Source organism: Sinohyriopsis cumingii, chromosome 12 (assembly GCF_028554795.1).
Source record: "Sinohyriopsis cumingii isolate HCF-2022 chromosome 12, ASM2855479v2, whole genome shotgun sequence".
NCBI classification, from domain to species: Eukaryota; Metazoa; Mollusca; class Bivalvia; order Unionida; family Unionidae; genus Sinohyriopsis; species Sinohyriopsis cumingii.
Genome location: NC_142972.1, coordinates 5291266 through 5306841, shown reverse-complemented (window position 1 = coordinate 5306841; position 15576 = coordinate 5291266). Strand labels below are relative to the sequence as shown.

Genomic DNA, 15576 nt, shown 5'->3' with positions numbered 1-15576 from the left:
GTAATAGGGATGAATCATACCCCACAGGTAACATGCGTAAAACGGGAACAAAATCTCCTAAGTACAGATATAGCCATTCAGTATATACGATTGTGTTTCATGCAACACTTTCCCTGTAGAATGCTGTGTGGATACAATTGGGACACTTTCCCTACATGTATTAATCTATATAGTTATGGTCCGAAATATACATGCAACATGTTCCCCGTCCCTGAGATGACGCATAAATGAGCAAAAAAATTGGACATTCGTAAAGTTTTTTGAGATTTGCCATTTTCCTCTCTGTATGAGTTATAAACACTGCAAAAATTTCGCAAACAAAAAAATGAAAGATTTGTTTCTATAGAAAATGTCACAAACTCGTACTTTCTTTCAAAATGCTGATGATAGACCAGTTATGCAACCGGTATCTATGTGATATTTAATCATATGTGCAATGAACAATACGATTATCACACTTGTACAATATTTTATTTCGTTAGTGTATAGCTGGAGAGAGAGAGAGAGAGAGAGAGAGAGAGAGAGAGAGAGAGAGAGAGGGGGGGGGGGAGAGAATGGATTCTAAAACTTGGCCGTGGAACTATAAAATCACGCGGTGTATATCCATATAATTACTATGTGCTTCATCAACGATGAATTTTGTGACATTATATCCCCAATAAAAACAAGCCTTCTCATGTAGGTAGGAGTTGTGCTATATATGTTGTATACAGTGTATGTGACCAAGTTATCAGCCATATTTACCTTCGAAGTGTTCCTACTAAAAACTTAGTTCTAACTGAGAAGAACACGTATCCAAGAAACCCAATGAACATATAAAATATGTAGTTTGGACAAAATCGTTCATGAAGACGCTGATCAAACCCCGGTAGAACAGGTGCGATGTGAATGCATGTTAAAAGGAATTAATGTGCACGACAACCGCCTAGAAAGTTGCTGTTGTTGAGTTGAAAGACAGTTTTAGTACATGCTAGGTTATACACGGTGAGCCAGTATATCTGATTAAGGAAGAACACAGGAAACCATTGTTATGCATATTTAATTTAAATTATTTGTCTGTTAGCTAATTTTATAAAACAATTTAATTTCATTACATGCTATTGTTAATGTAACATTGTTTGCTGGATTTGACGTTGTCCAAAATTGAGTTAATTTCTGCTTGACCTAATTGATCTTGTTTTTTAAAAAAATTTCATTTATGTAAACAGCTAAAAAAAGCTTCATTATACTCTATGTGTATGAGCTTATTAACCGAATTATTATTCAGGTAAACAAGAAGTGGTAAATAGGTTGATCAGGATCAGGGTATTGGAGACTCCCACCTGAATGTTATAGGTTATTGTGTTGTAAGTAAAGAAGGCTCATTAGACCATTCTAGAAGGTTAATTTCCATTAGGTAAAATGGCTGTTTTTAGAAAATGCTAATGTGACGTGAGGTCAAGCAGAGAACTATATTATCTTGTGATTGTGAAGATTTTACCAGTTGTGTTTTAACATCTAGCACTTTGAGTTGTATTATGTTGTGCCCAGTTTGGACTGAATTTTATTTTCTTCAAATTATTGAATTCAAGTAATTATTTTCTCTGGAAATACAAAAGTGCTCTGACAAAATTATTGGATAAAGACATTCATTGGAATTTATACTGAATTCAAACCTGGAATAATATTTATGTGATTCAACAAGAGACTGTTGACATATCAACACTCCACTGACCATAACAGACACGTCATCGCCTTCAATTTCGGGTCTCAGTTTCATTCAGGACTTTTTATTATAGGACGTGTGTTTTTAATTCTTGGATTATAATTTGGATTTAATTCGCAATATCCTAAATTATTTTCCCTCATTTTTCACTCTGTAATCTAGGGAAGTAAATTATTTGTTAACTTTTACAAAGCTTGTTGTCACTCTTTTCTGTTACTTTTTTTAAGAGCATAGACACGTAACAACAGGGAAAAACCACCCATCCACGGGATGTAGATAGGTACCTTTTTGTCCCAGATACCCACGTTGGTCAGGAAAACAATGGAACTCACACGGAGGTGATATGTGTAATTAGATCCGTAAATGTCAACGCATTCAGCCACTCGGCCACGAGGGTTCCTGCCTTGAAGGAAGTTTCTATTGTGCATATATTGCACCCATATACCAGTATAGACCAATATAAAGGCATGCTGCCTCCAAAATGGAAGGACAAAAATATTAACACATTAAACAAGAGCATCAAGTACGTTCCTAATAAGACACAGCTGACATTTTTGGATAGAAACAAAACGACTTAATCACAAGCATAACGTACCACAATATCTCGATACCATCTATATACCTTACAGTTGGATAACATGTCAGTATATATATATATATAGGTACATGGAAATGTTCAAATGTCTAAAACAATTATTAAACTTACATGTGAGCAGAAAGTGTGTATATGTGTCCGCAGCAGGGTAGATATAGACAGGAAAGTAACAAAGTGAAACCTTCTTTGAGAAATCTAAGTTGGCAAAATACTGATAAAGGAGTTTCAGCTGTTTTGCCGTCTTATTCTTATTTTATTGATGTGAATTAACATAAAATCCCCTATTAAGCACCATAATTTTACACCTTAGTCATAATCAGTTTTTATTGGTATAACTGTAACCATCTATAATTAATATTTTTATTGGTATAACTGCAACCATTTATAATTAATATTTTTATTATTCTCTTGATTATCTGTTATTAAAGTTTTAATTTGTCCACTATTAACCATATGTCGTAATATTTTCATTCTTCACCCAGTGGTATTCTCGGTATTATGAACAAATATTATAAAGAAGTAAATGATAGTATTTACTAACTCAAAAATATGAAAGTCTTAAAACTTTGACTCATGGGTATAGCACATAAACAAGCCGACCAAGTACTACGGACTAGAAAATGCTTATTACATTCCTCGAAGTAAAGTTTGTTTTAAAAAATGTTATCAACACATTCCAGACGGTAAAACTGCTTAATGGATTCAATGGGTGTGACTTCATATAGACCGTAAATAGGTCTAAACATGACTTTGATAACCGAAATTAAGAGTCCGTTTTTGATTGCGCTCCACTTACAGAATAAAAAGCCATCTTGGAACAAGATTGTATAAAAAGTTGGAAACGGGGTTTTGCATCTTTACAGACTAGACCAAAATCGGATTGACCTGAACCTACAATGCAAGTATGAACATGAAAAAAGGGAACAAACATTAGACTAGCTATTAAGCAATGCCTTGTAGATCTCAACTAAATTTAAATTCTCATAAAGATATTAAAGCAAAATCAATTACTGATTATTTTATGTTGACCGAGGACTCTCACTCTTATATCACTCGTTCGAATTTATTATGAATGAGAACTTGTACTCTTATATCACTCTTACGTATTTATTATGTCTGATAACTCGTACTCTTACATCACTCGTACTTATATATTACGAGGGAGAACTTGTACTCTTATATTACTCGTACATATGTATTATGACTGCGAACTCATACTCTTATATCACTCGTACGTATTTATTATGACTGAGAGCTATCACTCTTATATCACACGTTTTGGGGTTAATCAATCGGTTGAATGAGATAGAGACAGTCAGTGGTCATCATGATCTTTGAGGAATGACTAATGGGGTAAAATATTTGGTTCGATATTTGTGTAGCCCACCTTCTGGGGGTGGGTTAATTGGCGGATTGTGCCTTCTTACAAGATGTCCGCTTTATTTGGATCGTCCTCGGTGTTATTGCCCGGATCGAGTAAATATTAATATAAAGTGTGGAACTTATAGGTGGAATAAATACAGATCTGAGCAGATATATAGAACAGAATGATACGAGCCCCCGTATATGAAAACAACAATTTAATCAATTACATAAACAACTGTGATAACACATTACATTAACAAGATACGCTTGTTTTTTAAATAATTCTTTCACCGAATTTCAAACACAAATATCTTTATATAAATAGCCGATCTGTTTAAATGATAGAATTGGTTCATCATATAATCGAGTGAACAATCGAAGCCATTGCCTTGTATAACTTCATAACTTATGCATTCCAGTTCACTCCAACGTCACGGTAGTTGTTCCTCTCGGTCCTTCCGCTTATTTGTTTTTCTCCTCCAACCTCCCTACTGTCTCGCCTCTTTCCAGCTCTCAAACTTTGTGTGGGTAGGTGGATACGTAAGCATGTATATACGTAGATACTTGTATCAGTAGATACGTGGATACGTCAGTGGATACGTCACTGTATACGTCAGTGGAGCTATTTCCCCTCATGCTTCAAGCTTTGTTCGCCTATACCGCCAGAATTGTGTCCGTTGACTTTCCAGACATCCGGCCCCTTTGATAAATGTTTTACGAGAGAATTTCTTCCACATTTACTCTCGGAGTCCCTTATAGTTTTACTCTTGGAGGAAAAATGCAGACTAATTCGATTTTTTTTGATGGGGGCAATGTAAAACCTAGAAATTAGTATGGGAAACACGCCGCTTATTTAGCGTAATCAATTAACCAATCAGGATGAAATATATTTACCGCCTTTTATAAATAGACGCCAAAATCGGAGTCAGTCTGACCCCTACTTTCCCGAATAACTGTTCTGGAGAATTTCAATTCTAACAGTTCCGATATGAAATCGAAGAGCCCTGTCCCTAACAGTCTGTCTGGCTGCTAAATAAACGAGGGCTTAATTAAGAATCACATCTTCTCCCGACACAGATATTAGAAATCATTGTAGTATAGCAATTTAACAAGCACCTGTCCCCATAAATTTAATTAATTGTTCTTTGGCCCAAAGTAATGTGCTTTTCATAGATCGATAGAAATTTGCATCCTTACAATTTGCTTGCACCAAAAATTATGCAAAACTTGACTTTCATTTTCATATGCATCTGTCTGTCTTTCTAGTTGATGCAACTGTTGTATTCTATGTATAATGTATGTATACCACTTGTAAATAATTACCTGTTATATTTAGCTCCCTCGTGTTGGTTATTAATATCTACTTTCAGTTAACATGTTTAGTGTCCCACTGATTACTTAGTTCTAAAACAATCATAACAAAATATACATTTGAAGACACCCTAGTGTGCTATCAATATATAAAATATCTAAAGATTAAAGATTGCACGCCGTTTTGTTCAAAATACTGTCTAAGCACGAACATGGTTTTGTAGGGTTGTTAGAATTCCTCACTAAAATACTGACGTTATCGTTTTGCTAACCATTAAAACCTACATATCAGGTGTTAAAATGCTGACCTTTGTCAATGTTCGTTATTTGCTTTCATTTGCAGTTTCCCTATAACAAAACGACGCCGTGGTCTTTGCTTTCCTTAGTTGTCAAGGGAGTTCGTAAATTAATGTCAAAGTACCTGAATTGAAAGACAAGGTTTGGATAAAGAAACATCATGAAAATCCTTATCAGTCCTCATCAATACAACTGGTGCAGTCTGAAAGAGTGTTTAACGACAATAAAAAAACACGTCATCTGCCTCGAAAATATGTTATTTGTAAATATTGCATTTGCATGACATTTTATAATAATAATCATAAGGCATATTTGCTTACAATTGACAGTACCAAAATAACAACACATTAAATAAAAGGACCAATTCTGTTCCTAATAAGACGATGCTGATATCCATTGGATATCTGAAAGGAAACGGTTGAATCCCAAGTATACAACTAGAATGGAAAAAAAACCCACCACAAGTTGTTGATACCATGTATCTGCCTTACAGTTGGAGGACACTGGAGTAAATACATTTTTGGTACACAGAAACTGTTCAGATGTAAAAAACATTTTTTTATAAAACTAAAAAAGAACATATAATAATAATAATAATAATAATAATAATAATAATGGAGACTTTGCATAGCGCCTAATCTTTAGAAGCTCTAAGCGCTTTACAACATTAGACAACACCTATAAGATAAAAAACATATAATAATATTATTACAAAAACAAACACCATGCAATTAGAAAAACATTAAAAAAATAAAAAACATGCTGAGAATATTTCAGGTAGGAAACATTATTAGCTCTTTAAGTTTGTTCTTGCAGTCGTAATAAGTGAGTTTTGAGAGCCCTCTTGAATGTGATCACTGTCTTTGTGTCTAAGTTCAGTGGGCAATTCATTCTACGTTGCTGGGCCCTGGTATGCAAAAGAACGCTGTCCATATGACTTTGTTTTCATAGTGGGAATAATGAGTATACGATTGTCAGAAGAGGAGCGTAAGTATCTGGCTGGTGTGTACACATAGGTGAGGTCGGAGAGGTATGTTGGACTAGAGTCCGACAGTGAAACGTAGCACAGAGAACTAATTTTGTGTTTGATTCTGGATCGAATGGATAGCCAGTGTAGGGTACAGAGCAGCGGGGAGGTTTGCTCTGATCGTGGTACTCTAAGTATGATCCGAGTAGCTGTGTTTTGAACTTTCTGAAGTTTCTGGAGTAGATATCGAGATGAACCAGACAGAATTGAGTTACAATAGTCCAGTCTTTAAAGTACTAATGAACACACAAGTGTTTTAGTGGCATCGGCTGAAAGATATCTGCGAAATGAGCTGATGCGTCTCAGCTCAAGATATGCAGCCTTGCATATGTTCATGACATGTTAGTGCAATGTGAGAGTACTGTCCAGAGTAACACCTAGGTTTCGTACTGACTGTGTGAATTTAATGTTGGCGTTGCTGATATTTATTGTTTGAGGTAAAGGATGTGAATGAGAAAGTCTTCGTGTTGTGATCAGAATGGTCTCAGTTTTATCATCATTCATCTGCAGCTTGTTACATGTCATCCATGATTTCACATCAGAAATGCACCTCTCTACACCTTGGATGGTAGCATCAACTTCAGCTGGTTGGCTAGATTTGTATATTTGGGTGTCATCAGCGTACAATTGGTGAGACACCGGATGATGATCTATGACACTTGAGAGCGACTGAGTGTACAGAATTAAGAGAACAGGTCCAAGAACAGACCCCTGTGCAACACCACAACATAGATCAACTGGGCTGGAGTGTATTCCATTTGCAGATACAATTTCTGTCCTGTTGACCAATCAGGACTTGAACCACAGTAAGGCTGTATCATGAATGTCAAATACATGCTGGAGACGGTGAAGTAATATATCATGGTATATTGTGTCAAATGTTGCAGACAAATCAAGGAGGGTGAGGACTGTAATCTTTCCGCTATCCAACGCAGAGATAATGTCATTAACTACTTTTAGAAGAGTAGTTTCAGTACTGTGGCAAGGGCGATATGCAGATTGTACATTGCTAAAAAGACTTTTTGAATTTATATATCAACGTTGTAAATGTGGTAGAGACAATGATGAAATACTTTCTGTTTCCCATATGGATATATGTCTGCCATGATGTATTATACTCAAACCTGCATCTCCATCTTACGCCTATTTCATTCTTCTTCTCTCTCTCTCTCTCTCTCTCTCTCTCTCTCTCTCTCTCTCTCTCTCCTTTCCCGACTCCCTCCTGATGTCTCTCGATATCACGATGAATAGATCTTAAAATGTGTCAAGATTGTAGACCCTCTAAAAATAGTATACATTTATGAAATCGTTGTTTGAATAGTTAAGATAGTATTTTGAATGTATCCCCCCCCCCATTTTGATTCCTATTTATTATTGTATTCATTCCCCCTTGATCTTGTGAGCTAGTAGTCTGCTTAATATTTTATAATCTACATATAGGAGGGAAAATGGCCTCCATGTCCTTAAATCTTCTTTATCTCCCTTTCCTTTATAGACAATTGTAATTAATTTCTCTCTCTCTCTCTCTCTCTCTCTCTCTCTCTCTCTCTCTCTCATAGATAGAAGCATTACTTCCTGTAGAACAATGATTATATAAAACGATTCTAGTATGAGTACTAAATCTTTCTTGAAGGACCTAAGGAACTCCGCAGTTCAACCATCTGACACCGGCCATTTACCTTTAGGTAATTTATTAATAATCATATAAATTTCCACCTTGCCCCATATAACACTTTTTTTTCATCCCTATGTTCTGTAGTTATCTTTTCTACATTAGCGTTTTCTAAATATGTATTGATAACATCCTCCTCTGTGTTGTTGTGAATATAAGGACTATTTTCCTTAGCACCGCTTCTATGCCACATTTCTCTGCCTTATTTCGTCAATATTTTTCTCGCCCCTCTTGGTATCTCCTTTTTTATATATCGGCCTTCTGCCTTTCCATATAAATCACCATATTTCCCCGCCTTAGTCTTCTTCCTTTTATTTCTTCATTATTTATTCGTTCCATTCTCTTTTTGCCCTATGTCCCCATTATTAATCAAATTTAAAGTTCGTTTTTCTTTTGTAACTTATTCTTCTTAATATTACAGTATTTTTGGTTTCTTCCCTTATCGTTCTTTTTAATTTATCCTACTCCTCTCTAATATTTAAATGTTCCATGTCCATAAAATATACAAGCTTTCCTTTTATATTCGCTACATATTGAGCGTTATTTCAATATTGTTGTTAATTTTCTAGATTCCAGGGCCGCATGTCGTCATTTTCAATATTGTTGTTAATTTTCTAGATTCCAGGGCCGCATTTCGTCATTTACAATATTGTTGTTAATTTTCTAGATTCCAGGGCCGCATGTCGTCATTTTCAATATTGTTGTTAATTTTCTAGATTCCAGGGCCGCATGTCGTCATTTACAATATTGTTGTTAATTTTCTAGATTCCAGGGCCGCATGTCGTCATTTTCAATATTGTTGTCAATTTTCTAGATTCCAGGACCGCATTTCTCTCTTTATTTTATGTTCACTCATAAAATGATCAGAGATCTTATATTACATATATTGCATTCTTCTGTGTGTCTTATATCTACGTCTCATATGTAGGAGGCCCTTCAAGGGGTATTTGGTTGCCTGTCTCTTCCTTTATTTAATGTTGTGGGGAGGGGTGTTCCCTATATTCCTACTGAGTCTCTCTCTTGCTCCCCAGTGATCTATTTTCTGTGTCTTATATCTTCTCCTGTTGTTTTCCCTCGTAGTAGCAGAGTTTTGATCGCTTTCGTGGCATATGTTTCTTTTACAGGATATGTTTTCTGGTTCTAATCAAGTTTGACCGTACAGTAAACATCAAACTTTGAATTGGATGCGATAAAAGAACGCTATTCTTGGGGACATATATTTATAACACGTTGAAGAAATGCAGAAACAATCCCATAAATGTATAATTAATTGCATGTGTAGTTTCTGTTGTGCTCATGTGTAGCCACGTGACCAGTGTCTAAGAAGGCGAGATAACATAAACCTTAAATTGTGCTGAAACTGTTTGGCTACATCAGTACCAACTATACTTTCCTTTAGTGTTCGTCTACATCACTTAAGTGGATTGTGTTTTTAATTGTTCTAGCCTGTCGATACTCCATGCATAGCTAGGTCTTACAAACTAGTACAACTCCAATGTTCATGCATGTGTTATCGGAACATCATACACGCTTATACCAAACGCTTATGTCCTTTGTCATACCTAAATTTAGAGATATTTTAATGTTATGAATGTGGATTTTCCAAACGATATTAATAAAAGTTTCTAGTTGCGGAGATTTTCCAGTGTCCTTAAATATACAGTAGTCTCAGGCTATTTATTTTCAATTATGCCCTCTCAAAATCAATGTCAAAAGTCAAAATATTTATTTTGAGTTGTCTTGAGAGATACAACAATCAAAATTTACTAGCTCAGAGAGCGTTTTGACCAACTATTTCATTACTCTGATTAACACGAGCAGATTATCAGTTGTTTTTGACAGTAAATTATATTTCAGTGAAATTTGCCAAGTTCACCTTGACTTCACAAATTTATATTAATGTCTTAACATTGAAAATGCTTTTGTAAAAGTGAATTTTATCTGTTTCTGTATTTCCTAAATTTTCATATCCCAAATTTCTTAGCCATATGTAATAATAGGCACTGCGATTTTGTTACAAAGATAAAATGCTTTGTACAACCACCATTATAAAAATTTATAAAGGCATGTCATTATACGTCTGCACCCTACAACTATTAAAAGAGCTGGGATACCACATAGCAAGGGTTTTGGCCACGATCGAGGGAGTGTCTGTATAATACTGTAGTTTTTTATTTATAGAATAGGTTCGGTTGTAATATACTATAAAGTGTTGGCGATAGTTACAGCTTATCACTGTGCCTGTTCATTACCTGAGAAGAGGGTGTCTTTGACGATAATCATTGAAAATGTTGAACAATTTAATATTTAATGCAATGTTAATAGTTTGTCTCATTACGTGGAATCTTCACGGCTGTAAAGGTACCTCTCTCTGTCTCTCGTGTTCTATTTGATAAAATGCAAAATATTTGCAAATCAATCTTGCATGTTCACATAAAGTACACTGTCAGAGATAGAATTGAAATAGTTTTCAGGTACAACAATTTCCGACACAGTATGTACATGTTCGATATCGGAATACATAGTAAAACAATAATGTCTGTTGTTTGCTTTGTTTTCTAAGTATTAAATATCTTCTATTTGTTATCATTTAGATTAAAAATGTTGGTTTTATACTTAATTATTTCAAGCCTTCATCATGGTACTTTCACACCACACATACGTGATGAAAATCCAGAATGAAATGCAGAAGTGTGTAGTTTTGAATGAAGAAAATAAATGATTTTTTTTATTGGAATATTCCCCTCACCCTCCTGGTAGAAATGAAGTTCGATGTATGTAACCGCTGATAATTCGTGTGCAACTGCAAGCAGTGAAGACGATGACCTGCTATCACATAATGCTCCGGTATAATGGGATCTATGTTCCTTGTTGAAGTGATTACCCCTAAGAAGCTGAATAGACCCAGTCCTACCGGTGCATTATGTCTCATTGCAGACATTGGACTAGACTTACAATCGAGTACACTCAACAATTTATTTTCCGACACTGTACATAATACGAGAAAAATGGCCAACCAACATAAACCAAGAGCAGGGTGGGAGTAGAGAGAAAGAAGCAGCATGGCTCTAATAAAGAAGTGAAACACCAAACTTGTACGGAATACAAATTCATTCTTCTCCCCTACTCGATAATGAGGTCAGACCTAAGGAGGAAATGTCATTAATTTCAATTGTTTGTTTTTTCTCCAGGTTTACGGTGGTGTGGGGATTCGGCATCTTTGGAAACATACGGTCTGGATAAGATATGCTGCAAGAAAGAAATATTTTCAGTTCTTGATGAGCACAAAAGACAACGTGGCTGCTGTTGTAAGTTGCAACTGCAAGTATATAAGTATATTGTCCCCATAACTGCGAACATCATATGACAAAGTCTTGATTTCATAGCATTTTCAAGATGGAGTCAATGGGTTTACAAAAACTTTTTAAGACCACTTAATATCTGCTACTGAAGAAAGTGATAACTATAAATGTCAACTTCAGCTACCTAACACTTACAAAAGTGTTTACCAATTTTGAAAGCAAATCAATGTGACTTTCTAACGATTCAGTTTGAAGTAAAAATCTAAATCTTGGGAAGTCTTCTCGTCCCGAGATTTGATCTGTCACTAAACAAATGCATCGACAGATAGAGGTTTATACTTTGTCCTTACAATCATAAAAATTGAATAACATTGATCAAATTGGCGGATGATAAATCTAGGTTTACGCAGATCGGTACTGAACGCATTCTAAAGACAAACGAATATGAAATTGTACAGGCACGTAAAGATCCAACTGAAATTCCATAATATTCATTCCAAGAAAGTACGTGCATACGAAAACGTTTTTCTTTTGGGGACGTCAGACCAGCAGTTGGATATATGGCGGCAGTTAAATGTAAAGTTCGAAGAAAAAGTAAAGCTCAAGAATTGCACAAAAACTTTGATAAGTTTAGCCCTTACCAATAAATGTCAACAAGAATCACAAGAAGATAAAATACAAATCGTACAGATGTTACAATTCTGTAAAATGCATAAAAAGTTGATGAGAAAGGTAAAACATATAAATTCCTTAAAAGATATGGTAAAAATTTGTTATATAAACTGTTGTTGTTCTTGTTGTTGCTGTAGTAGGGTTTAACGCCATTTTTTAGCACACGATAGGCTATACATGGCGGCCAATATTAATGGTGGAGGAAGAACCCGGGAAAACCCCGGAAAGAACCACCAACCCACAAGAAGCTACTGGCAAGCTTTCTCACATACCCACATTGACCGAATCCGAGACACGAACTCACAAAGACAGAGGTGAGATGGTAGTGATCCGTAACGGTGAGCTCTTTAGATCACTCAGCCACTCGGGGCCCCTTATATTAACTGCATTCCCTCAACAATTATATGAAATTTCTATGGTACCACATCATCATACAGTTTCTTCAAGATTGCACATTATTATTATTATTATTTCCCTTTCCAACCCTATATAATAAATAAAAACAGTGTGTTAAAAAAAAACATGCCTTTATCAAGGTCGAAGCATATTAGATATTTCATGATACAACCAAAACAAAGTTCAGATACAAAAAGGTAGTTTTGACTTTTTAAAAAAATCAAAGATATTATGTAATGTTACATTTGTAAATCTTTTTAATGTGTTAATTAATGAATTAGGCAAATTTACAACTGGTTTAAACAATTATCGATGTCTCATCCTTGATTTTAAGTACCTTTACATATCTCAAAATGTTTCTTATCTTCTTACATACATACATACATACATACATACATACATGCATGCATGCATGCATGGACGCATGCATGCATGGATGCATGCATTCGTACATACATACATACATACATACATACATACATATGATCCAGTACATAAAACGGTTTCTTTGAAATGAGGCAAGGATTATTATGCATTGGGGACTTCCTTTAGTTAATTTTCTACTCCGTATGCATTTTCTGCCGAAGTTTGCACAATTATTGTCAAATACAATTTCTTCAATTAAATTGGTTAATTAGTTGTATACCTTGCATGGTCAACTAAATGATGCCTTAAGTGAAACGGAAACCGTGCACCAGTCAGTATTTTTCAGCCATGAAGATCCAGAATATAAATGCAATTCTCTCCGTCTACTAGAGAGCCTTTCAGAATGATTTTAAAATTGAAGGAGTAGAGTTTTCGTCTCTGCACTCGAGCTTAACCGTTGAATCGCATCCCGTTGAGAAGGACAGCGAGTTAGCATCGGATCTATTAGTTGGGTGAGGAACATGTATGTCAACTAGCTATTGCATAACAAACAGTCATATAGACCTCTGACCAACAGGATCATCAAAGCTGGGTGTAACGTGGTATTGACGTTCATATATTGATTAACACTTGGTCTGAATTTGTCCAGCCGAGTGTGGAATCTAGACAGATATGATCATACATGTACAGTTTAAAGTCTTTGAAACTCGGTAGTTTCCATGAAGTTTCACAGCTTTCTTGAATGTATTTTGTCAGTCAGATACGATTTCAATTAGTGGGTGGAGCATTATCCGCATGTCAGTTAATTGGTGCAGAATTTTCCTCAAATGCAATGCATCAATTAGGGGGCGGAACATATACCTATATAAATGAAAAGCCGGGCCGTGTGATACCCCCAGATTGTGCATGTGTAGGTGGGTATCGACTGTTGCTCAAGTCCTCCTACGTTTTTGTTATTGTAAGACAAAACTTTGGAATATAAACATATAAAGTATTGATGGCTGTGTCGCCTGGAGTGTTTGTGTGTGTGTGTGTCTCTGTGTGTGTGTGGGGGGGGTGAGTGGGAAGTGAGGCATATGTGCAGATTGTTTAAGAATGTTTGATTGACCTATGGGGTGTGTTGGGCCTAGATGGGTAGTCAGTAGTGTTGTCTTGAATAACAAAGTTAAACGTGGGAACATGCAGTATTCATTAACATGTCCTGATAAGATTGGGATGATAAATTTATTAACACCCCTCTTTATATTTTAGCAAATATCTTGTATTACATCGACGACTATGCCTGCGTGGATGGGAAACTTCATAGCGTTAATCCTCCTGATTCGTTACCTCCCGATCCAACCCGAACAAGGACAATGGAGCCAAACGTTAGACTAAGTGAGATGCAACTTTGTATGTATTTTATGTATTTGAAGTAATGTGAACTCTTATACAGAGATATTGTTTGTCAAGATGGATTAGATTTACTTGACCATATGAGTATTTCCAATGCTTTGGAAAAAAAACAATGACACAGAGCAGCAGAGGGGGCGAATCGGACATTTTGTCCAATCGTTATTTTGCTTAATTATTACTTTCTGCACTCAGCGGATCCGGTGTCGTCAGCGCCTGGTAAAAAAAAAACGACGTCGTCGTTGGGGGATCGTCCAAACGTCATTTGGTTTAATTAACACCTTCTGCGCGCCGATCCTAGCGTCGTCAGCGTCCGGTAAGCACATCGACGAACGCGTCGATGTCATCGCCCCCTCTGCTGCTAAGTGGTTATTTACAATGAAAATTATTTACAACTAACCGAATATTTGGTCAAGTCCGATACGATATCGTGTCCGAGGGTCATGTAAATTTATCGTTACAAATCCATGTGGGGTCGACTGAGCATGACTAAAAAAGTTTCGAAAAACATTGAAGTCCATGTCACCGCCGCACCATGTCTGCCAAATATTTCGTAGCGTGTGTGTATCAACGCCGTTGAATACAGCAAGAATATTACAGTTATCTCTGATTACTTTTGGAATCTGAGTGTATCGTTGAGTGACATATATCACGTCAGTGTTTTTATGCCTGCCTCTGGAAAATATCCTAGCTGGGTTTTTTTGATTGTCTAACATAACATCATCGTACACGACTAGATTGTTGACGTCGCCATCAATATCATCGATACCTGGTGCATCATTGATATCTGTAATAAACTCAATAACATTTTTTTCAGCGATCGCTGATGCATTCTCGTTGAAATCTTTCAACACCTCGTAGCATCGTTGATCATCTACGCTAGGAGCAACCAAATACAACTTATCCCACTTCATCCATCTCATTATTAAATTGAGTAACAATTGCGTCTTGCCGGATCCAGATGGTCCGATGATAATCATCCGGATCGAGTTTGGTAACGCTGCAACATGCTTAACTGGTTCTCTTGTTTTAGTCGCCGAAAAATCAATTATATTCATATCTCTATACATAAATTATGGATCTATATTGTGTGAAGTGTAGAGTACGTACTGGCACAAATGATATGACAACCGCTACAACAAGAAATAACAGATCGGCCCTTACTGGCAAGTGTGTACAATGCGGTACAAAGAAATTTAGATTTATTTCTATTAGACCCGGAGATGTTTTAAAAAAAAGCGAGGAGGTGACATCGCAGCCAAATTGGCAAAACTCCCCGGAACACCGTGGGCAAAGTATCCAGGAGAAAAACACCTCCCAGGATATAGCTACTGTGGCCCCGGAACACGATTAGATATTAGACTCGATGATCAAAATCAGCCCAAACCCGGTGAGTATCCAATAAACGCTATCGATAAGGCGTGTCATGCTCATGATGTTGCTTACAAAAGTAGCGATCTGCAACAGCGTCATATC

General features: G+C 36.1%; 2 protein-coding genes across 4 annotated transcripts in view; one reads left to right on the top strand and one right to left on the bottom strand.

Moving 5' to 3' along the window:
* Nucleotides 1-15576, bottom strand: part of LOC149785935 (uncharacterized) — a 117123-nt gene that overhangs the window by 34550 nt on the left and 66997 nt on the right. The window contains exon 1 of one of the 3 annotated variants that reach the window (XM_089976178.1): nucleotides 5398-5435. The exons of the other annotated variants lie outside the window; for them this stretch is intronic. The gene's annotated coding sequence lies outside the window, so the exon portion shown is untranslated. Of the gene's footprint in view, nucleotides 1-5397; nucleotides 5436-15576 lie in introns of those variants that run through there. 3 annotated transcript variants of the gene reach the window in all.
* Nucleotides 7943-15576, top strand: part of LOC149785937 (uncharacterized) — a 39074-nt gene continuing 31440 nt past the window's right edge. The window contains exons 1-3 of the mRNA XM_089978067.1: nucleotides 7943-10333; nucleotides 11164-11280; nucleotides 13960-14085. Coding sequence (XP_089834193.1) covers nucleotides 10261-10333; nucleotides 11164-11280; nucleotides 13960-14085 — 316 coding nt within the window. The 5' untranslated portion in view covers nucleotides 7943-10260. The remainder of the gene's footprint in view (nucleotides 10334-11163; nucleotides 11281-13959; nucleotides 14086-15576) is intronic.